Below are 22,306 nucleotides of genomic sequence, written 5' to 3'. Positions count from 1 at the left end.
CACGACCCACACCCAGTCCATCTTGAAATTTCCCTGGAGCTGTACCTTCAAAACGTATCCAGAAGCCATCCATCTCTCCCCCCTCCTCTGCCTCCACCTGGTCCCACCTGGAGCAGCCCAGCCTCCCCCTTGGTCCTTGAGACTCCCGCCCTCGCTCCCCACAGTCTGTCCTCCCTGGAGTGACCACCAGAAGGCGCCAGTGAGCACCTGAGTCAGGTCCACTCCCCCCTCTGTCCACAGCCCCGCAGGGGTTCCATGCCCTCCCAGTGAAAGCCCAAGTTCTCCTCGAGGCCCACAAGGTCCTGCAGGACCTGCCCTTGGCTCCTCCCTGCCCTCTCCTCCCTCGCCCCCTCGCTCACTCTACTCCAGCCACACGGGCCTCCTCCCTGTTCCTTCAACACACCAGGCATGGTCCTGCCCTAGGGCCTTTGCACAGGCTGTGCCCTCTGCCTGGAATGCCCTTCCCCCAGATGCCTGCTTAGCGTCCTCGTTCCCTTCTTTAGAACTGCTCAAGTCCCACCTTTCCCATAGGACCATGTGGACCACCCTTTTCCCCAGCCCCCTACCCTGTTCTACTTCCGCCACCCCATAGCACTTTTCACCTTGTATCAAGATATTTACTGGTTTCCTGTTGTCTGTGTGTCTGCATCTAGAACGCTACCGCCACCAGGGTGGGGATTTTTTGCTGTTTTCAGGAGCCCACCCTCCTGTTGGCAGCGGAGGAGAGGCACTGAGAGACCCCTGGGGTGAGGCGTCTCAAGCCCATGTCTGCAGGGCTAGGTGGCTGAGGTAGGGAGAAAGGTGGGCTGGGAAAGGGGGAGGTGACCTGCACAGACCACCCCCTGCTCACAGAGGGGTCCTTGGCAATTGCCAGCTGGTGGACAGGCTGGGAATTGTAGTTTTATGTGACATCTCCCCAAATTTTAAAAATGGGCAACAGATTTACACCAGTTGAAAAGCTATTACTGAAACAAAACTGGTATTCAGATGCACATACACGTGTGTTCACAACAGCACAATTGGGCTTCCTTGGTGGCGCAGTGGTTAAGAATCCGCCTGCCAATGCGGGGGACATGGGTTCGAGCCCTGGTCCGGGAAGAGCCCACATGCCACGGAGCAACTAAGCCCACTACTGAGCCTGTGCTCTAGAGCCCGCAAGGCACAACAGTTGCGCCCATGTGCCACAACTACTGAAGCCAGTGCACCTAACACAAGAGAAGCCACTGCAGTGAGAAGCCTGTGCACCGCAATGAAGACCGGCCTCCACTCTCTGCAACTAGAGGAAGCCAGGGTGCAGCAACGAAGACCCAACGCAGCCAATAAATAAAAACAAACAAAAAACAACAACAGCACGATAAACAAAAGGCAGAAACAACCCGAATGTCCATCAACGGATGAACGGATCAAATATAATAGATTGGGGTAGGGCCTTGGTATACAGTAGGTGCTCACTATTTGGTGGACAAATGAGTGAATCAGAACAGTCGTCCTCTGTAGACCCGGGGATTAGAATGCTGACAAGGGTCCAGGTGGGAGGAATGAAGCACTTATTGCAAGTCACCCAGGGGCGGAGTTGAGTTTCAGAGCCTGAACTGGGCAGCTCAGGTGCAGGTTCTTAGGTGCAGGTGAGATGCGCCCGCAGGACTCGAACCGACCAGCAGAGGGCGCATCAGGGCGACAAGCTAATAAAACGCAAATTGGATGCAAATGAGCCCTTAGCCGAGCCGCGAGGGGCTTTTTTTTTTTTGATCAGGCGCGCCTTGGACAGCCCAGGCGCCGCCGGGGCTTGGGGCTCAAGATGGCGCGGCGGCCGCCGCAGAGGGCCGGGTTGCGGCGCCGGCGAGACACCCGGAGGCCGCAGGCAGGGCGGCCCGCGCCGCCCGTCCCCCCTCCCGCCGCCGCCTGTCTCAGGCCGGGGGTCCGCGACCCGCCTCGCTCCCGCAGGAGCAGGGCTTTCTGATCAGGCGCGCTTCGGGCAGCCGCTCCCGGGGTCCCTTGCGGCGGCGTCCCGGGGGCCTCCGGGGACCTCGGAGCAAGATGGCGGCGGCGGCGGCGGGGTCCGTGAGGCGCGGGCGGCGGCGACCGCGGCGCCAGTGAGGCGGCCCGGGGGCCCGGGTGGCTCCGGGCCGGGGCCCGGCCGCGGGACGGACCATGCTACGTTCCACCGGCTTCTTCCGGGCCATCGACTGCCCCTACTGGGCTGGGGCGCCCGGGGGACCCTGCCGGCGGCCCTACTGCCACTTCCGGCACCGCGGGGCCCGGGGCCCGGGCGCGCCCGGCGAAGGCGGAGCGGCGCCCCCCGCGGCAGGTAGGGCCCGCCCGCCCGCGGCTCTCCTCCCCGGGGCCCGTCGCGGGGCCTGCCTGAGCTCCGTTTCCGCGCGTGTACAAACGTAAACCGTGGGAGGACCTGCGCTCCTAGAGGGGTCGCGAGGGTGCGGCGCGCGGGGCGCGGGCGACGAGCGCGGCCGACACGGGTGGGCAGGTCTGGGGCTCCCGCGGGGGAGCCGTTGCCGCCGCCTCCCCGGCCCGGGGTGTGGGTTGCAGCCGTTGTTTACTTCTGCGCTCCCTCCCCCGCCGCGCCGCTGCCAGAGGCCGCCCCCCGTTCACAGCAGCCGAGTCGAGGGGGTCTTGTTCCGGAGCCTCCCGGCTGTGGGTCAAGCCTTGTGCGTCCTGCCAGGGTCGGGGAGTGAGTCAGGCCCGATTGATCGTGTGCGTGTTGGGGTGGGGGCCCGGCTGCCGAGGGAGCGTTCGGACACTGCGCATCCCGTCAGCTTGGTGACGGTCAGTGTCATGGCCGGGTTCGGCGGGAGCTGCCGGCGGGCGGGCCGGCCGTGCTTCCCGTGGGCAGTGAGGGCCTTGAGCGGTGACGCGGAGAACGAGGGCAAAAAGAGGGGCGTCGAAGGAAGGACCCGCCGGGAGGGGAGCATCGAGTGTGGTGTCGTCCCTTCCGAGGGGAATTCAGGCTCCCGCGGTGGCCCCTGTCCTCCGGGACTGGCTCCCCCTTTTTATCAGGCCCGGGTTTCCCCCGTAAAACACCCGTCTTCATCTCAGAGCTTTTCTATTTGGAAAGAGGACCGTCTTTGCTAGGATAAAACCACAAGCTTGTCTTCCTACTTTGCTAGGGATAAAAAAAAAAGTAGAATTTTCTCAGATTCCCATCGTAAATCTGCCCGGACCACGGGTCCCTGCAGCCCGGTGTTTGCAGGCAGCCAGAGACCAGCGCTGGAGGTCTGGCTCCACATCTGCGCGGTGGGGTCGTGGGCCTGGCTCTCAGGAACCTTCCCTCCAGGAGGGAAGACAGCTGTGCACACTGGTGCGCGACCTTCAGGTCTGGCAGGGACGGGGGTGAGTGTCGGGGGCTTCTGGGGGGGTCATCCTGTCACAGCGCAGCTTCTCACTCTATCTGTTGACGTATCGGCGCAGTGCGTGGCGTTCTGTAAAGAGCCCCTGACCTCCAGGCTCATCACCATCCGGACAGACGGACAGACAGGGCCGCCGGCTCCCTCGGCCCAAGTACCGAGGGTCTGCAGGCCCTTCCAGGCACTTCCCACCCACGCGCTCCTCGGGTTAGTCTCTTGACATCTTCCTGCATCCCCAGCGGCCAGTTTCCCAAAGGACCGCTCTTGAGAGCTGGTGATGTAGCGCTGTCTGCTTCGCTCTCCTGCAGGAAAAGGTGGCCCTGCCCTACCCTGACCCCGTGTGTCTGCGTTTTCCTTTTTCAGGTGAGACGGAGCCGTCCCCTTCCCATCACAGGGAGCGAGGGGCAGGCTCTGCTTACCTCTTGGTGGAGGGCTGCCTCCCCGCCCCCGCAGAGAGGCCAGGGCAGGTCGGGCTCAGCCTCTTGCTTGCTGTGGGGCTTCTCGCAGGCTCCGTTTCCTCCTCCGAGGCGTGCTCGGGGGCTGGGGGAGCGCGTGCTTAGACCCCCCTCTCCCTTCCAGCGAGCCCTGCTCCCAATTTTGACAAGCTCACTTCCCGCTGGGCTTGGAGCGACTGGGCCCACTTGCAACCACAGAGACACAGCCCAAGCACAGGTGCTCTGGCAGGGGCGGGCTAGGTGGCGATGCTGAGCTGCTGGGTGAGGACCCCTGCAGGCCCCCTGTGTGGCCAGCACCTCCGTCCCTGGCCTCCTGCAGCCCATGTGCGGGCTGGGCAGGGATCCTGTTCTTTCCAGCCCTCAGAGCCGCCCTCCTGTGCTCCAGGGTCGCCACCTCCGCTCTTGGCAGGGGGGTGCCCAGTTACCACTGCACACCCTCAGGCGTGCTCTTTAACCAGTGGTAGGGACGCTTGTCCCCATTTTGCAGACGAGGAGACAGGCCCAGAGAGGGGAAGCCACGCACCTGTGCCCACATGGCTGGTAAGTAGGGGACCTGGGGTTGATCCGGGCTGTTGGGCGCTTGCCCCCTTACCGCCTCTGGCTGACTCCTGCTGCCCGGCACCTGAGCCCCGGGCACCTGGGTGCCCGTCCCATGAGGGCTCCGTGCGGAGCCCTGAGGCTGGGGGGGTCACAGCGAGATGAGGGAAGGGCGGTATTGCAGCGCCTCAGCGCTGAAACCTTCCGAGGACAGGCGGGAAGGAGGCCCTGACGCGTGCTGGGAGGCAGGGGTGGCTGTGGCAGCTCCCCGGGCAGCCTCCCTCCCCTGGGCCTCCGATTAGGCCCCCAGGGTCCCCTGGTGGTCTGCAATCCTGAGAGCAAGCCCTGCTTCTCCTGGGAGCTCGAAGCCAGGAGTCAGGCGGCGAAGGGAGGGCGTAGCCAAAGAAACGCGCGCTTCCAGCAGAGAGTGGATTTTCTTTGCGTTTCTCTGTGAGCTCACGTGGAGCAGGAGGGCGCAGTATCCCTGGCGGCATCCCAGCCCCCGCCAGCCACGCTGCCCCTCAGCTACCTTCCTCGTGGGCTGGGAGCCAGCGGCCTTCCTGTGGGGTGACCTCCCACTGCCCCGATGACGGTGCTTTCAGAGAGGGAAGGAACGGTCTGGTGCCTTTTTTTCCAGGGTGAACGGCTGTGCGCGCTTCCCTCCCCTCCAGGGAGAGAACGCCCCAGCAGAGAGCCGTGTTGCCTTTGTGTCTGGAGACCCCGCCAGGGTGCTTGAGGACCTGGGAGGGTTTTCCTAGCTGGCTGTCAGGGGTGGTCTTCTGCCAAGCCAGCCAGGGTCTCTTATTTCATCGGGGGGTTGGGGGGAGCTACGAAGAACAGCAGAGACGGGGGGCGTGGGTGCTCCTCTGGGGCCGTCCTGGGCGCTGCGGGGTGTGGAGCAGCCTCCCTGCCCCCACGCATTTGATGCCAGGCCGTCCCCAGTGTTGACCACCACAGATGTCCCCAGACATGGCCCCTGGGGGGCAGGGTCACCCTGGCTGAGACCCCTTGTCATCGGCTGCTTCTTGCTGGGGCCACTTTCCTGTTAGGTCTCGCCTGCCTGCCCCTCCCCAGGAGCTGTGTGCCCAGGCGCAGCTCCGGCCCCGGGGAGCTGGGCCACCAGGCTCCGGGGACAGACGCCTGCGGCCTCCCAGAGGAGGAGCCCTCACTGCCATCCGGTGGGTGGCTCTATTGTTCTTTTGTTCTTGATTTTTCTGTGCAGAGGGAGTGGAAGGGAGGTGCTGTGGGTTCTCGCGCAGTCCTCTCCATAAACGTGGCAGCAGCACGGGTTCCTCTCTCACAGCAGGACGAGAAGGGTCTAGGTTCTGCGGTCGGTTCAGCCCCGCCCAGGCGGAGCCCTTGTCTTCCGGGGCTGTGTCCCAGCCAGCAGCCCAAGACACCTTGTCTCCGTTCAAAGCACTTTTTTTTCTGGACTTGGAGTAACGTTCATTTCAGAAACGCTGGGGAATGCCGGGACGTCGAAGGAACGACGTTTTGTACGTCGCCCCAAGTCGTGCGTCTGCCGGCTTCCTGTGCTTCCTTCCAGCCTTAGAAGCAGAAGGCCCCGTGTCTCTCCTGTGCCTGTGACCCTGCCCCACTGGTGAAGCAGGATCCTTTGGCCGAGGCTCCAGCAACCCCAGGGAGGTGAGAGGCCGTCCGCAGGCCTGTGGTCCCCACACCTGGCGGCCCCTCTTTAAGCACCTGGGCAGATTGAAAAACCTGCCTCCTTGCCCAGATCCAGGCGGGGGCCGCGTGAATGAGGATACGTCTGCCCCGGAAGCTGCTTCTGGTGTGTCAGGCGTCTTTGCTCAGCGTCGGTCAGTGAAGCGGTCTCTTAGTGGACGATCCAGGTTCCTGGGGGACACAGCGCGATGCAGGGCCATCCGTGGTTGTCACGACTTGGGGGTGCTCCTGGCAGCGAGGGGTGGGGGCCAGGGATGCTGCTCAGTGCCCTGCGGTGCCCGGGACGGCTCCCCCCCCCAGACTCACCCAGCCAGGACCGTCAGGGCCAGTGAGACGGTGGAGCCTGGCCAGGACCCCAGCATCTGGCCCGTTTGCATAGTTGAGACGACGACGGGATGGCGGGCCCCACCTGCAGGAGAGAACCCCCGTAAGACGAGACGCCTCCCCCAGCTCCCCTGGGTCCGGAGGTGACAGGCAGAGCAGCCCAAGCACCCAGGTTGGGGTCGGCGGGGACAGCGTCCAGCTGGAAGAGTTGGGACCACGTGGGTGCCCGTGTCCACCCCCCCCCCCGGCCCCCCCCCCCCCCAGCATCCTCCAGAGAAGAGGTGCAGGCAGAGTGGAGCCCCAGGGGAAGGTGTTTTGGCTCCGCCTTCCATTGTGCCAAGAGCCTGGCCTGGGAGGCCTGGCCTCAGTTGCCTCTTCTGCAGAATGGGGTCATGACACAGACCCCCTACAAGCAGCGTGCCTCTCCCGTCTCACGCAGCCGTGCTGTAAGGTGCCGTCATTCTCCACCCCCCGCCCTCAGAGTCCCTGTGCAGGGTCATTTCCAAAGACGCGGGGGTGGGGGGGCGCAGGGGTTGGGCTTGTTATTATCTCAGCGGCTGCTTTGATGTGACTCACAGCACAACCTGGAACACCAGAGAGGAGACCCGCGGAAGGCGGGTCACAGGAGCTGGGCGCTGGTCCGGGCGGACGCAGCTGAGCCGCCGCCTGGTGCTGGGGGCAGGGCCTCGGGTCCCTGCGGTGGCGAGCCTGCCCTTTGAGGAAGTGGGCACGTGTGCTGGGTTTTAGGGTGCTGGGTCCCTGCTTCCCCTGACTGCTGAGGCTTTGTGTAAAGGGCTGGGTGGAGCGCGGGCCGCGCGGGTGGCAGGCAGGGTTGAGAGCCCAGGAGCGCGTCTGGGGGAGCCGCCCGCCCACCTGCTGCTGGGATTGCTGGGGGGAGCGGGACGGGGGCTGGCGGACGGGGGGTCGGGGGTCGGCCCTCTCACAAGCTGTGGCTTCGGCGTGGACACGCGCACAGGCCCGGGTAGACAGACCCCCGTGTCGCCTGTGCCGTCAGGAGCGGGCCCCGGGGCCCTCCGAGAGCCCTTCCAGGTCTGTCTGAATTCAGCGCTCACCCGTGGGCCAGGCGGTGGGCTCTGCAAGGGAAGGAGGGGTGTACAGAAGCACAGGTACCGGCCGGAGTCCGGGAGGGCCGCCGGGGGCACCTGAGGTTGCAGGCAGTCTGGCGCGTGTCCCCAAGCAAGCAGCTGCTGAGCTGGGCTTCGAAAGGCGAGTAGAAGCCTGCCTGGCGGCTGAAAGCAGAAGGTCCTCCCTCCTTTCTCTGCCTTCGAGGCCTCTGCCGCCAGGGCAGCTTCCTGGGGCAGGGGGGGTCTCGTTGCTCTCCGTTGACTGGTCCTTGTGTCCTGCTTCCCTCTCATGTGGCGGGGACGGTGTCTGTCTTCTCTCAGCCCCCCTGCCCCGTGGGCCGTGACCGTCCCCTGGGTCGGAGCAGTCCCTGCTGGTGTCTCATCAGGGCACAGAGTGGGGGTGGGACCGCTGTGCGCGTGTCATCTTAGCAGCAGGCTGGGGGGGGCGATGGGGAGGCCTTCCGGACCTCTGGATGGGGTGGGCGGGGTGGCGCTGGGTCTTCCCATGGCGGGGGTGGCTAGGAGCCAGGGTTTGCGGTCACACAGATCTCTCACCTGCTGCCCTAGACCCAGCCTCCTCCTTCCTCTCTGGGCGAGGCTGACGCAGGCAGGGGAAACACGTGGGTCAGAGGTTAAGGTGGGTGGGAGTGGGTGGGGGTCTTCAGGCTCGCTCATTTCATTTTCCTGGGTCGTTAACTTCAGGTGCAGCTAGAGCTTGTGGGCCGGGCGTCCGCGCAGTTGGAGGGGCGGAGGGGCGTGGTGGGAGTGGGGGGTGGGCCTCGAGGGGTGGGAGGTGCCGCCACCCCGTGTTGTTCCTTGACCCCCCCCCCGACGGGCTCCGCGCGATCCGCTCCCCGAGCACCGTGGTGCCGCGTGTTTGCGCTTCCCGGCGTGGAGGTGGGGCAGCCGGCCTGGGCCCCGCCGTGCCGCACGCCTGCTCAGAGCTGGTGATCAGCGTGGGTCGGCACCAGGTCACTGGGAGAGTGGGGGGAGGGGCGGCACACACAGAACCGGGCACCGGACGGCTGGAGAAGGCTCGGCCCCGTGCGCTGGCCAGGAGCCTTCCTGAGGGGCGGCCTCTTCGCCTTGTGAGCTGGGCAGCAGCCGGCCGCTTCCTTGCCCTGGGCTGGGGCTCGGGGGGTGGGCAGGAGCTTCAGGGTGCTCTCTCCGACATCCCGAGGTTCACTCCTGTTCCGAAAAGCAGCCCAATCAACCTTGTTTACCAAAGGCTTGCTTCCGCGGTGCAAGCCCCAAAGGAGCGCCGCTAGACTTCCAGCCGGGTGGATGCCCCCATAACAGGAAGGTGCTGCTAAGCCCCCCCGCCCCCCCCCCACCCCAGTCGCGTGTAAAACATTTTCTTGGGGAACGTCTCCCGTTTCTACTGGTCCCTTGGGGCGGGGCAGGGGCGCTGGGTAGCATCACAGCACCGTCTCCATGTGCCCGCCTTTCCCCAGAAGCCTCAGGTGACCTCGCAGGGTGAGTTCTGGGCCCCACACACTCCCTGAGCCGCAGGGGGCTGCGTCTGGAGCCCCTCGGGCTGGTGACGAGGCCGACGGTACCTTGGGGACACGGAGGCCCCGGAGGGGAGGGTCTTGAGCTAGACCGTCTCCGACTCAGCTAGGGCTGTTTCTTTTGCTTTTTGCTGTAGCCTGGTGGGGTGGGGAGGCAGCCTCCCCCAGGAGTGAAAGCGCCTCATGTTGGCAGGGCTCCTGGATGCCCAGATGCTGGGGGCTGGGCCTCCGCCCTGGGAGGCCAGGCTGCCTGGAGGCTGGAGGGCGTCGGAGGGGTGTTTGCCTCAGCGCTGGTGCGGGCTCCCAGTGAGACCGGCTCTCCACAGCATGCCTGCCCGGTGGGCCCCTCGGGCCTTGGCAGCCTGTGCCTCCCTCCCTCCCTTCGGGGCTGCGCCCCAGGGCCTGGCCTTCCTCTGCTTGCTTCCAGAGCGCACACTTGTTTGTGGGGGGGATCCCTTTCAAAAGGTGAGGTGCAGAGGTCTGCCGTCTGCCCTTACTTGAGGAGGGCTGGAGGCACTCCTGGGTGATGTGTGTGTTGCCTGTGGCCCTTTGCCACCTGTTCCAGAGCAGCTCAGGGGTGGGGAGGGGCCCCGTCCATTAGATCCCCGCCCTGCCCTGCCCACCCCTCCTGGGGGAGGGGCGTTCCCACCAGGCGGTCCTTGCTCCCATCCCACACCTGGGGGGAGGAGGGTGGGTGGGAGCCATCTTAGCCTCAGGAGGAAGGTCGGGGAGTGAGGTGGGCTGGGCTGGAGACGCCCCGAGAGCAGCAGGACCCACCCACCCCTCACTGCACAGGCCCTGTAAGTGCCCCCGGCTTGTGTCCTGGGCCCTCCACTCCGCTGGGCAGTCAGGACGTGGAGGCGGGGCGTGGCTAGGGGTGGGTCTGCATGAGTGCCGTCCGACCCGTCGTGGGTTAGGGTGGGCTGGGAGGGGGCCCCTGGATCTCGCTGTTGGGGTTTCTAGCCCTCTGGATGGTCCCTTCATCTCGAACCTTGCCTGGGGCAGAGGGGCCAGTGGCCATGTGTCCTGACCTGTCCCCCACACGCCCTGCACCCTGGCATTCTCCGCTGGGAGGTGGGGGCGTGAAGTGACTGCTCCCGGGCACCCCAGTCCCGCTGCCCCTGCGGCCTCGGCGGCTGGGTTGTCGGTCCCCACCTATAACCTGCAGTCTGGGCGTGTCCTGGGTGCTCGGGGGCAGAGAGACACACCTCCTTTCTCCTTTCTGAGGGTTCCCAGGTAGAAGGCAGCCTGCAGTGGCCCCCCCCCCGCCCCCCGGCTCCCGTGGCACCTGCTTCCTCACTCACCGGAGCCTTAGAACAGCACAGGGTGTTTTCTCCGGCGGCTCTGGAGGTCGGAGGTCCAGAGTGGGTCTCCCTGGGCTACAGTCCGGGTGTGGGCACGGCTGGTTCTGTCGGAGGCTCCGGGAGGGTTGCTGTTCCTCTGCCACCTGCAGGGCATGAGTTCGATTGGCGTTTTCTTCAGAGGTTCCGTAGAACGTCGTCTGGCGGACGTTCTAGCGACGAGTCGTCTTTGCGGTCTGGAGCGTGTGCGTACAGTGCGATATTCCTGCCTCGGGCCGTGGGGCTCCGTTTGCTCACATGGTCCAGAGAACCCCTGCTCCTCTGTCCACAAGAGCCCGCGTGGGTGGTGCCGGGGCCGGGCTGGTCCCGTGGAACATACCCGGGGCTGCCTGTTGACCGCCTTGCGCGCCGCGGCGCTGTGCCGGGGACGTCGTCGCGCCTCCTCCCCCGTGAGGGGCGCCGCCCGGTCCTCGTCCGCCCCGCCTGCTGCCCTCCCCCGTGACGCCGCAGGGCTTTCTGCGGGCGAGAGAGCGTGTGGGGGACAGAGCCCTAAAGGCACTGTCGCCAGGCGGGCCCTGCGCGTCCCCCCGCGGTGGTGGGCGGGCGGTGTCGTCCGCCTCCTGCTCTCACCCCCAGCCCCTCTTCCCCGCCCGTCGGCGTCTCCCTGCCCTGTGCTCTCCGCCCTGGCTGGGGGTGCAGCCTGCCCCGGCCGCAGGAAGCAGCGGGTGTGGCTGCAGTGTGCCCGGGCACCGTGGGAAGCCCACGCTCTCCTCCAGCTCCCCGGACCTCCCCATCCCCTGTCCCAGGGCTCTGTGCCCCTCACCCCACCCGGCAGCCTCTTAAGGGCAGGACCTGCAGGGAGGGGGGCCCTCCAGAAACCTTGACTCGCTGCTAGAGGCTCACTGGGGGTCCCCAGAGGCCTGGCCCCGGTACGTTCTGGAAGGCTGGTTCTCTGCTCCTCCCTGCTGGCCCCTGGGGTTCGGGGCCCGGGGCGGGACGGGGCAGGGGCCGGTGGCCGCCCGGGGCTGTGCTGTAGCCGGCTGGCTCACTGCTGTGCTCTCCTCTGCGTTTCAGGGCTGGGTTATGACCCGTACAACCCCGAGCTGCCCAAGTCCCCCGCCCAGAGGGAGAATGGCGCCCTGGGCAGGGGCGACGCGCCCCGCTCAGACATCCTGGAGCTGGAGCTGGTCACCCAGGCCATCGAGGCCGTGCGCTCCGAGGTGGAGCTGGAGCAGAGGCGGTACCGGGAGCTGCTGCAGACGGCCCGCGGGCACCGCTCGGCCGCGGCCCCCGCCCTGGCGCCCCCCGGCCCCGCCGCCGGCCTCGACGCGGATGCCTTCCCACTGGCCTTCGACTACAGCCCCGGCGGCCGTGGCCTGCTAAGCCCCGATGCCAGCTACCAGCCCACCCCGCTGGCCACGCCCGCCGAGCCCGGCAGCAAGTACTCGCTGGCCTCCCCAGACCGGGGCCAGGGCCACAGCGGAGGGGGCGGCGGCGCCCTGGAGTACGTCCCCAAGGCCGTGGGCCAGCCCCGGCGGTACGGCCGCCCCGTCTCCAGCGGCAAGTACGTGGTGGACAACTCCAAGCCATCTACAGACCTGGAATACGACCCTCTGTCCAACTTCTCTGCCCGCCTGCTCAGCAGGGCCAGCGCTAAGGACGACAGGGCCCCCAAGCGGCCCCGGGGCTCCCGCGGCAGCGAGCCCTACACACCCGCACCCAAGAAGCCCTGCGACCCCTTCGGCGGCTGCGACGCCAGGTTCTCGGACTCGGACGATGACGCCGCCGCCGCTCCAAGTGCCGGGCCCGCCGCCGCCAGCCCCGCGACAGCCCGCGCGGGCCCTGCGAGCACGGCCCCGGGGAGGCCAGGCTCCCGGGACGGCCCGGAGCCCGAAGAGGGCAGCCTGCGGGAGACCAAGGAGATGGCCGTGCAGTACGACGTGGAGGACCTCGGGCGGCCCGCCAGGGGCCCAGGCGAGCCGACCCCGGCCAAGCCCGGCTCTCCAGCCAGGGCCTCACAGGAGCGCAGCAGCCCCAAGGAGGGCAGGCCCAAGAAGAAGAAAAGCGGGGTGCTGCCGGCCGCCAGCCACAGGGACGGTGTCCGGAAGACAGACAAGGGTAAGGACGCAGAGCGTGGGAAGCCGGCCGGGAAGCCCTGTGCGGACCGGAGGGGCCCGCAGGCCGGCAGCCCCCGGCACAGGGCGGAGCGGCCCCAAGGGACCAAGAAAAAGCCATCTTCGGCCACTCCGGTGGCCAGCTCAGGGAAAGGCCGGCCCGACCGGCCGGGACCGCGGCCCAGCCCCGCACGGGGGGCTGCCCGCCAGCTGCCGGATGGGACGGGCGGGAAGACCCCGTCCGGGAAGCTGGTGGAGCGGAAGGCCCGCTCGCTGGACGAGGGCGCCCCCCAGGACGCCCCCAGGCTGCCACGGCGGGCCCTGAGCCACGCCGAGCTCTTCGGGGACGAGAGCGAGGACGAGGGCCCCGGGCCCCAGGCGCCCGCCCCGCGACCACCCGCTCTCCCCAGCCTCAGCTCCAGCTCCGACTCGGACACGGACTCGGACTCCAGCCTGGGCCTTTCGGCCGCGCGGGGGCCAACCAAACGCCTCAAGGCCTCCCCGCCCCCCGCAGCCGGGGGGTCCCGTGCCGCCCCGCCCTCCGCCGCCTCCTCCTCCGCCTCCTCCGGGGCGGGCTCCGACGTGGACTACGCGGCCCTGGAGAAGGAGGTCGACTTTGACTCCGACCCCATGGAGGAGTGCCTGCGCATCTTCAACGAGTCCACCGCCGTCAAGACGGAGGACAAGGGCCGCCTGGCCCGGCAGGTGAGGGTGGGCCTGGCTCCTCCCGGCTTCCCCCGTGACTGGAGGCCCGGAGCCCCAGCGCCCGGTGGGGACTCAGCGGCGGCCTCCCAGCTCCTTCGGAAGCCAGGACCCCTGCCCGGCTGCCTGCTGCCTCCCTGCGCCCCACCCCGTCCAGAAGGAGGACGCTGGGGTTCCCCGCGGCAGCCTCCTGAGAGCCTTCGGCCAGGGGTGTCCGGCGCCGCTGCCCCGCCTTCCTGGCCGCTCCCCTGCAGCCTGGCTTCTCCGCGGCCTGTCTTGCCTCTCCCCTCCTTCCAGCCCCTCCCCTCCTCCACCCACCTGCCCCCCCGAACTCAGCCAGCCTCCACCTTTCTGGTCTCCTGCCGCAGTGTCCCCACGTCGCCACCAGAGGGTGCCCGCCCCCCTGGGCGGCCTGCGGCGTCGGGGACGCCCGCGTGGGGCCCGCCCGCCGCCTACTCCCTCCCGCAGCGCCCCGCTCTGTTCCTGGCCCTCCGATCGTAGACGTCTTCCTCTTCACTCCCGACATTCTGGGCCCGTCCCAGTGCTGGGTGGGTGGGAGGGGACCGAGAGGCAGGCGTGAGCTGGGCTGGGCCAAGCCTGCAGAGCGCCCTCTCGGGGCCCGGGAGGCGGGCTCAGGGCTGTGTCTTCACCTGGGGGGGGGTGAGAACCCCAGATCTCATCTCTAGAGGCGGCAGCCCTGCCTCAGCGTGGTGCCGTGTGTGCCGTGTGGTGCCGTGTTCCCAGGCCAGGGCCGGTGGAGCCACGGGGTGTGGGGGCAGGGCTCGCTGAGGGCCGGGTGTGTGTTTCAGCCCCCCAGGGAAGAGAAGACTGAGGACCAGGGGCGCTCAGGGCTGACCACTCTGTTTCCTGGGCAGAAGAGGCGGATCTCTCACCTCTCCAGGCCCGGCAAGGAGGTGAGGGAGGGCCCGCTTCTGGGTCCTGGGCGGAGGCGGGCAGGGGAGGCGGCGGCCTTGAGCACGGAGGGTGCCCCTGGCAGCCGTGGATCCAGCTCTGCCCGTGTCCAGAGACGTGCCAGGGACCCGTGTCCAGCCGTCCGCTGTGCTTGGTGCACAGAGCAGGGAGAGCAGGTGAGGGGCAGCCCTCCGGCAGGGTCACACTGCCCGTCCCAGTCCCAGTTCAGAGGTACACTGGGTGATCTCAGGCAAGTGGTGCTACCTCTCTGAGCTTAGGTTTCCTCCCCTGTGCTCCAGAGACAGGATCCATTGTCAGTCCCTATGGGGCTGGTCAGTGAACTAGCACAGGGAAAAGCTGGGGCCGAAGACGGGGCTCCCGCCCCGCCCCGAAGAACCGCAGGTAATCCAATCACCAGAGCCCTCCCCCACCCCATGGGGATTCTGGACGTGTAGTCTGGAGAAGTTTGGATAAAGCATGATCTCATCTAGGGGCTGGGGCTGGGGCTGGGGCTGGGGCTGGGGGTCCCCACCCACCCTGTGCCTATATAAACGCTGAGGGCACACATGCTGTGTGACCTCTTTCATTTGGGCAAAGGAGGAAGCCTTGGTTCCCTCTCTTGTGGTGCAGAGACAGGATGAGATGTCAGTCACTGTGGGGCTGGTCAGTGAGCTGGCACAGGGAAGGCTGGGGCGGAGGAACCACGGGTGAGCCAGGCACCAGACCCCTCCCCCCGGGGGGATTCTGAAGTGCAGCTCAGAGGAGATTGCATCAAGCAGGATCTAATCCAGGGGCCAGCGCCCCCGCCCACCCTGCGCCTGTATAAGAGCGGACGGCACAGTGTGGGCACTCAGGAGGCAGGACGACGGGGCTGGGGGAGGGGCTGAGCTTGTGAACCACCACGGTGCGCTTGCGAGCAGAGGCACCGAGCGGGTGCCCTCCCAGGTATCTGCAGACTTGGGAGGAAGCAGCCTGGTTCCTTCCAGGGTATCAGCGTCCTCAGGAGAAGGCCGGCTGGGTCCCTGCAGGGCACCTGCACACCGGGGCAAAGGCCCCTGGGGTGGCCTGCTCCATTCCCGCCCTGGAGCCCCTGCCGCCCGGCCTGCGGTCCTACCCCTGTCCTGACGCCCTGGGCAGCCTGCTCTGGGTGCCTCTGACGTGCAGCCTGGACTTTGTCACCCAGGCGGAGCCCACGAGGAGAGGCCCAGCGCCCCCCACCCGGCCCCCCACGGCGCAGGAGGTGTGCTACCGACGGGCCCAGCAGGCGCAGAGGGAGTCAGCCGGCTGGCTCCAGGCCGCGCAGCAGCTGGCCGAGAAGCCGTCCTCCGTGCACATCTCGGCCCCCGGGGAGAAGCGGAGGATCGCCCACGTCCCCAACCCCCTCTTGGCTGCAGGTGGGTCCCAGGGTCCTGGTCTCAGGAGTGTTTCTCGTCCAGCAGGAGGAGCCCAAGGCCGAGCGCCTTTTATGGCGGTAGTGGTGGCCTTGAGCAGGGCCTGGCTGGGTCTGAGGGTGCTTATCTGTAAAACGGGGAAAAAAGTCTCCCGGCCACTCGTGGGAGGCAGGCGTGATGCGGCGCCTGGTGGCTCTGGGCCTCTGCGGGCTTTCTGTTAAGGGTGGGGTGGGCCGTAGGGAGCCTGAGGGGTGTCTTCCTTCCTTCCCCGTCTGTCCACTGGACCCAGGGGTCTCCCTGTGACTTTGCTGCGCCCCTGCTGGCCTGCTCCACGGCGGGGGGCAGTGGGGGGCTTCCACCCAGGTGTGGCTGCACCTGGTGAGGTGTAGATGAGGCGGCGGCCCTGGAGGCCCTCACCCTGGAGTCAAGCCAGCTGATCTGGGGTGGAGAGTGGGGGCTGGTTTTCCTCCCCACCCTGAGGGCATCCCCGTGCCCTTGGGGTTGTCCAGAAGAAAGATGGGTTGCCCCTCGGCAGTCAGATGGGCAGGGCACTCAGTGGAGTGTCTGGGGCTGAGGACGTGGGGCAGGGACGGGAGCCCCCTGGAGGCTGGTTCAGAGGCAGTCACTCGGCTTCCCATGGGGCGGGGACCCCTGCTGTCGGACCAGCTCCCTGGGATGTCCGTGCTGCTGGTTCCAAGACCCCTTTAAGGAGGCAGCCCCGAGGAGACAGGCTTCCATGTCCACAGGCCTCCCTGGTTCCCCTGGGTGCTAGAGCCTCTTTTAGGAGAAGCTGACCAGATTCTGATTCTTCCACTCGCCAGGGTGCCTGCGGTAGAGCTCGTAGCTGGGGGTTGGGCAGCCGCGGCTCAGTGGCCGGTGTGGATTTTAGCCGTGGTTTGGCCTGGGCACGGGAAGGGAGATAGCCCTGAACCGTGGGCCTGAGATGCACACTCTCAAAATCCCGTTACGCTAGCCTGCTCTTGGTCATCTGCTCGTCGCTGATGCTTGGGACAGTCCTGCCACCATCGTCACTGTGCGTGCTCGGTGGGCGGGCAGCTGTCCTGAGCCCAGGGGCACTCACCTGCTGTCCCGTGCCTCGTGCTGCAAATGACCCTGAGAGCTTTCCTTCCTCCATCATGTACGCGTGTACACGCATGCTTAGGGGTGAGGCCTCCCTCGTGGCTGGGCCCGGCGTGGGCCCGTGTCCGTGCCTCAGTCTCCTCACTGTTCCTGTCCTTCCTCAGGGCTGAGCCCTCCCCCTACACCCCTTCAGGGCCATGCTGCCTGTTGGTCCCCCCCGCCCCAGGTGCCCTTGGGAACAGCCCTGTGGGCTGCCACCCTCCTCCCCCGTGGCAGGAGACCGTTTGGTTTGTGACCTCATCAAAGGGAGAGGCAGAACACTGAGGCCGCTGCGGGCAGGCGGCTGGTCACAGTGCATGGCCCCCATGCCCGCTGGCCCTCAGCCCATGAGTCAGGGCCTCTCCTCCCTCACACTTCGGTGCCTCGGAGTCGGGGGCCGGACCATGTGGCAGAGGCTCCCCACGCCCCCCGCCCCACGCCGGACCATCCCGGCGGTGACCTCGCCTGAGCCGGCCTCCAAAGCCCCGTTTTCGTCCCCTCCGCTCTTGATGGACTTGCCTGAAACCCACAGAGCCTAATGTCACTGCACAGCCCGCGGGCCCGACCCCGGCCCTTCCCCCTGTGCTGCGAGGTGCACGTCCTGCTGCCGCTGCACGGCCGTGGCCGCCTGGTGCTCTGCAGCTCCGCGATGGGCGTGCTCTCCTCCTGCGCTCACCTCCCCTGTCCCCCTCCAGCCCCTACAGGCGCCAAGAGGACCCTCTCGGCCAGCAGCAGCCAGCCCCCCAATGGCCCCGAGCTGGGCAGCCAGCCCCTGAAGACGCGCACGCTGTCGGGCATGGCGTCCAAGACCACCACCACCGCGGCCCCCAGGCGCGTGGCGCACAGCCCGTCCTTACAGGTGAGCCCCTCTGCCGAGCTTGCCTTCGCTCCCCGCTCCCCCGGTGGCTCCGTGTCACCAGTAGCCTCACTGCTTCGAGCTCTGCTGGTCTCTGTTCCCCTAGAGTCTAAAGAAGCCCGTTATCCCAAAAGAGTTCGGGGGCAAGGTCCCCACTGTCGTCCGCCAGCGCTATCTCAACCTGTTTATTGAAGAGTGCCTCAAGTTTTGCTCTTCTGACCAGGAAGCCATAGAGAAGGTGCGCGGGGGCGGCGGGGGGGGTTGTGCGGGGGGCCGCCGGAGGGGGGGGGGCAGGGGCTGAGCCACGTCCTCCTGCAGGCACTCAGCGAGGAGAAGGTGGCCTACGACCGCAGCCCCAGCAAGAACATCTACCTGAACGTGGCCGTGAACACCCTCAAGAAGCTGCGCGGCCTGGGCCCCAGCGCCGGGCCCGGTCTCAACAGTAAGTCGCCTCTGCGAGCCCCGGGCCGGCCCTCCGCAGAGCCCGGCCCCCCCGCGCCCCCGGCTGCCAGGAGGGTGTCGGCCGAAGGCTCTGCGCGCCGGCCCCCTGGTTGCCAGGCTCCCGTGGAGGATGGCGTCCGCCCCGTGCCCTGGGGACGGCCTCTTCTCGCTGTGAACCGCGCTCCTCTGTGAGCCGAGGGGCGCCCGCTAATGGGGGCCTGCAAGCGGAGGCGCGGGGCACCTCCTGACCCCTCTCGGGAGATGCATTAGCGCCTCCCGCTCTCCCCACCCCCGCTGCTCTGCCAGAGCCCGAGGAGGCCATTAGATCCCCTCTGCAGTTCTTTCCCGCCCCTCCCCGGGGGGGGGGATCCACGGGACGGGGAGGGGCCTTTGGGCAGCCTGCTGCTCCCCGGAGTGAAGGTCACGGGAGGTCAGGCCGTCCCCTTGTGGAGGAGGTGGGGGGCACTTGGGAGACCGAGGGCTCTGAACCTAGTTTACCCTCCGCCTTCCAGAAACCAGCGGCCGGAGGGTGGTGTCCCACGAAGTGGTGCTGGGGGGCAAGTTGGCTGCCAAAACCAGCTTTTCGCTCAGCCGCCCCAGCAGCCCCCGCGTGGAGGACCTGAAAGGTGAGCCGGGCTCCTCCGGAGCGGCCCCTGGCGGCTCTCCCACCCTCTGCGGCCCCCGGTGTGGCCCGGCCGCCCGCAGGCTGACCCCCTCCCGCTGTCCTCAGGGGCCGCGCTGTACAGCCGCCTCAAGGAGTACCTGCTCACCGAGGAGCAGCTCAAGGAGAACGGCTACCCCTTCCCGCACCCCGAGAAGCCGGGGGGCGCCGTCATCTTCACGGCCGAGGAGAAGAAGCCCAAGGACTGTGAGCACCTCCCGTGCCACCGCCCGGGGGGCGGGGGGTGGGGAGGGGCCGTCTGGGGACAGGACCCGTGGGCGCAGATGCAGAGTGGCGGGTCGGGTGGGTGCCCTGACGCCGCGCCCCCCCGCCCGCCTGTCCCCGCGCAGCTTCCTGCAGGGTCTGCTGCCGCTGCGGCGCCGAGTACCTCGTGGCCCCTTCCGGCCGCTGTGTGCGCCTCGAGGAGTGCTCCTACCACTGGGGGCGGCTCCGTCGCAACCGAGGTGAGACCCCCGCCGGGCCCCTGCTCCGACCGGGGGGTGCCTTCCTTTCCGTTGGTGGTTCTTTATGGAAAAAGTAACACAGGAGCCTTCCTGTGACAGCGCTCACAGCAGATAAGAGGAAGGCTCCCACCCCGCCGCCCCCACTCACCTTCCCACGTCTGTTCCCATGCACATCCGTGGGCGGCTTTGTCCTGGCAGGGACAGAGGGTTCATCCTGTCCTGCAGCTGCTTGTTTCACTTTGTGGCCAGTGTGGCCCCGTGCCCACTCGGGGGAACACACAGGCTCCCGGAGCTGCCTGCCCGCTGCCCGCAGCGCCGCCCCTGGGTGGGCGGGCCTCCCTGGGGGCCACGCCAGGCGTGTTCTCACTCTCTCCTGCTGGGCCTGGGGGGCGGGGGTGGGGTCTGCCCGCTGTCCCAGCCCCTCACTCCCCGGTCGGGCCTGGCACCTCTCCAGGGAAGGGGACTGGGAAGCCCCTGCCCCGCGCAGGCAAACCGGGTGTCCGTAGCTTCCTGTGAGGGGCACGGGGCCGGAGCGTCGGGGGATCTGCTGACCGCGTCTCCCTCGCAGTGGCTGGTGGCTGGGAGACCCAGTACACGTGCTGCTCGGCCGCCATCGGCTCCACCGGCTGTCAGGTCGCCAAGGTGGGTGTCCTGGGCAGCCCCTCCCCGATCCTGGCCGAAGCCCTGAGCCCAAACTGCCCTCTTCCCATCCCTGATCTGCCTGCCCGGGTCTGGGGGCCTCAGGAAGGGGAGGGCGGCCCGTGGAAGCCACGGGCACAGCCCAGCCCCCTGCGCCCAGCCGTGCCCTCCCTCCTCCAGCAACACGTGCAGGACGGCAGGAAGGAAAACCTCGAAGGGTTTGTGAAGACTTTTGAGAAAGAACTCTCAGGAGACGCGCATCCAGGAGTCTACGCCCTCGACTGCGAAATGGTGCGTCGGCGGCTGACCCCGGCGTCCGGCGTCCTCGGGAGCCCTGTCGCCTGTGGGGGTGTTGGCGCCCCGGGTGGCTGTCCCGGTCCCTCTGCCCAGAGCCTCGGGCCAGCCCAGGTGCCGGGACAAGAGTGGAAACAGCAGCCGGGGCCACCTCCCCGCGGAGCCCACGTCGTAGCACACGCGGGGCCCCGTGGCGCTCGGGGGCTGGGCGGGCCTCGCGAGCACAGCTCTGGTTTGGGGGAGGCGCCGGGGTGCACGCCCCCTCCAGCCTGGTTTCCACATCTGAAAGCAGGACCTGAGCCTCTGCCTGCAGGGTTCAGGGACAGGGGTGGCCTAGGCGGGAGCGTTGGGGTGCGGGGCCAGCGCGTGCCACGGGGCGCACTGAGGCCTGTCCTCCGGCCCCGCAGTCCTACACCACATACGGCCTGGAGCTGACGCGCGTCACGGTGGTGGACACGGACCTCCAGGTTGTGTACGACACCTTCGTCAGGCCAGACAACGAGATCGTGGACTATAACACTAGGTGTGCCCCCCAGCCCCGACCAAGGAGCCCTGGCGGGACCCCCGTTCCCCACCACAGCCCAGCCTCCCTGGCCGCGGCCCAGCCCCCAGGGGGTTGGGGTCCCTGTGCCCTCCCCGGCTCCCTAAGGTCTCCATTCTCCCGCCCCAGGTTTTCAGGGGTGACCGAGGCCGACCTTGCGGACACGAGCATCTCGCTGCGGGACGTGCAGGCCGTCCTGCTGAGCATGTTCAGTTCAGACACCGTCCTCATCGGCCACAGCCTGGAGAGCGACCTGCTGGCCCTGAAGGTGCCCCGCCTGCCTCAGCCCCGGCTTCCTGAGGGTCCTCAGAGGGTGGGTGGGGCTGTCCGGGCCACTGCCCGCGGCCCAGGGCGGGAGCCGTGGGCTCCAGGACCAGGCGCTCGGCGTCCCCTGCCCCCTTTCCACCCAGCCCCCCGGGCCCTGACTGCCGCCCGCCCGCAGGTCATCCACAGCACGGTGGTGGACACGGCCGTGCTGTTCCCGCACCGCCTGGGCCTCCCCTACAAGCGCTCCCTGCGGAACCTCATGGCCGACTACCTCAGACAGATCATCCAGGACAACGGTGGGTGCCGGGCCGGGGGCCGCGGGGAGGGGTGCGGGGGCCGCGGGCTCCCTGCCCTGACCCCGCCGTCTGCCCCACAGTGGACGGGCACAGCTCCAGCGAGGACGCCAGTGCCTGCATGCACCTGGTGATCTGGAAGATCCGAGAAGACGCCAAGACCAAGCGGTGACCGCCGCCCGCCCACCTCTCCCGCAGCCCCGGCCCGTCCTCTGCCCCAGGCCTCTTCCAAAACAGTGCAATAAATCTCGAGAGCTAACCCTGTCCACGTCGCCGAGACACGGAAAACCAAGAGAACGGGACGAGCCGGCGGCAGAGAGAGCCCGACGCCGAGAGCGACCCCCGGAGCCCCGCGCCCCCGCCCCTGCCTCCGCCCCAGACCTCTGTCCTCCGGAGACGGCTGCTGACCCGACGGGCGAGGCGGGGCCCTGCCGCCTGGCTCCCCGGCAGCCCTGCTCGTGCCCCTCCTTGGGGCGGGGGGCGCGGGCGGCCGGGCCGGCTTGTCAAGGGTATGTTTGTGACAGGGGTTGTCTTTTTATTTTGTATTGTTATTTTTATTATTTTTAATTTAAATCTGATGACTTGCACAGTTGTCTTCCCCCACCTGGAGGAGCAAGACCCTGGTGCTGCCTTCCTTCCCGGGGGTGGGGGTGGGGCTGGGAGCAGCCAGCGGGCACCCCAGCAGCCGCCAGGACTGGGGGCTCCGCCCAGCCTGGGCCCGGATGGGTGGGGACTGGCCTCTGCGGCCCACCTGCACCCCAGGACTTCTGGGAACCAAGCCAGTCCCTGCATCAGCCCCCAGGGCCTTGCCTTCTGGACGCCTCAGGGCCCGCCGGCCTCTGGACACTGTCTTCCCGCCAGGGCCCCGCCCTCCCCCGGGGGCTGTCTGTAAAGACCCTCAGCCCCCCAGTTCCCAGGCCCGCTCTCCCCCACCCCCAGGCAGGGGCAGAATAAATGTTTGTATGGATTTTAGAGCTCATCGCGTCTGCAGGTGTTCTTGGCGCCAGGTGTGGCTCTGCACGCGTCGTGGAGGTCACTGTCGTGCGAGGGGGGTGTGTGGGGCATGGGACCTTCTCTCCTTCACGGAGGCCCGCCCAGCGCCCGGGTTGCCCCCGGCCCCAGGACCGGAGTTGCAGGGCCCTGTGCTCCCGGCCCCCTGGGGCCGCTGTGCCAGCAGAGCCGGGGCCAGGTCCTGGGAGTGCAGTTGCCTTGCCCACTGTGAGGTGGGGGCTGTTGGACAGGGCTGGGAGTCGCCTGTCTGAGACGCTAACTCGGGAAGGGAAGAGCTGCTGCTGGGTAAAGCAAAACGTGACGCCCAGAGAGCCAGGGGGCGGGCGATGCTGAGGGACCCCAGGTC

General features: G+C 67.7%; 1 protein-coding gene across 6 annotated transcripts; it reads left to right on the top strand.

Moving 5' to 3' along the window:
- The first annotated feature begins 1,888 nt into the window (after window positions 1–1,888).
- REXO1 (RNA exonuclease 1 homolog) lies at window positions 1,889–21,923 on the top strand. Of its 6 annotated transcripts, none has more exons than XM_057709670.1 (17): window positions 2,230–2,308; window positions 3,206–4,354; window positions 11,330–13,074; window positions 13,881–13,985; window positions 15,167–15,377; window positions 17,189–17,352; window positions 17,456–17,587; window positions 17,668–17,791; window positions 18,303–18,416; window positions 18,521–18,658; window positions 18,802–18,915; window positions 19,484–19,557; window positions 19,735–19,845; window positions 20,256–20,371; window positions 20,519–20,657; window positions 20,832–20,952; window positions 21,033–21,923. In XM_057709670.1, exons 2-17 carry the CDS (start codon window positions 4,348–4,350, stop codon window positions 21,119–21,121), a joined length of 3,504 nt encoding a protein of 1,167 aa, XP_057565653.1. In that variant the 5' UTR covers window positions 2,230–2,308; window positions 3,206–4,347; the 3' UTR covers window positions 21,122–21,923. The 6 variants fall into 6 exon arrangements, with proteins under 6 accessions (XP_057565655.1, XP_057565650.1, XP_057565653.1 ...); XM_057709668.1 differs by lacking the exon at window positions 2,230–2,308 and having other exon boundaries at window positions 2,369–3,313; window positions 3,424–4,354; XM_057709671.1 differs by lacking the exon at window positions 2,230–2,308 and having other exon boundaries at window positions 2,369–3,566; window positions 3,939–4,354.
- The last annotated feature ends 383 nt before the right edge of the window (window positions 21,924–22,306 follow it).

Source organism: Hippopotamus amphibius, chromosome 15 (assembly GCF_030028045.1).
Source record: "Hippopotamus amphibius kiboko isolate mHipAmp2 chromosome 15, mHipAmp2.hap2, whole genome shotgun sequence".
Lineage (NCBI taxonomy): Eukaryota > Metazoa > Chordata > Mammalia > Artiodactyla > Hippopotamidae > Hippopotamus > Hippopotamus amphibius.
This window is presented reverse-complemented; position numbering and strand designations above follow the sequence as displayed.

What these genes read in the sequence shown, in the direction of transcription:
- REXO1 (XM_057709667.1), top strand. Translation starts at nt 2,152, where the DNA reads ATGCTACGTTCCACCGGCTTCTTCCGGGCCATCGACTGCCCCTACTGG. An exon ending in CAACCCCCTCTTGGCTGCAG is followed by an intron (nt 15,378 to 17,188) that starts GTGGGTCCCAGG and finishes GTCCCCCTCCAG; the next exon opens with CCCCTACAGGCGCCAAGAGG. An exon ending in GCGGCTCCGTCGCAACCGAG is followed by an intron (nt 18,916 to 19,483) that starts GTGAGACCCCCG and finishes TCTCCCTCGCAG; the next exon opens with TGGCTGGTGGCTGGGAGACC.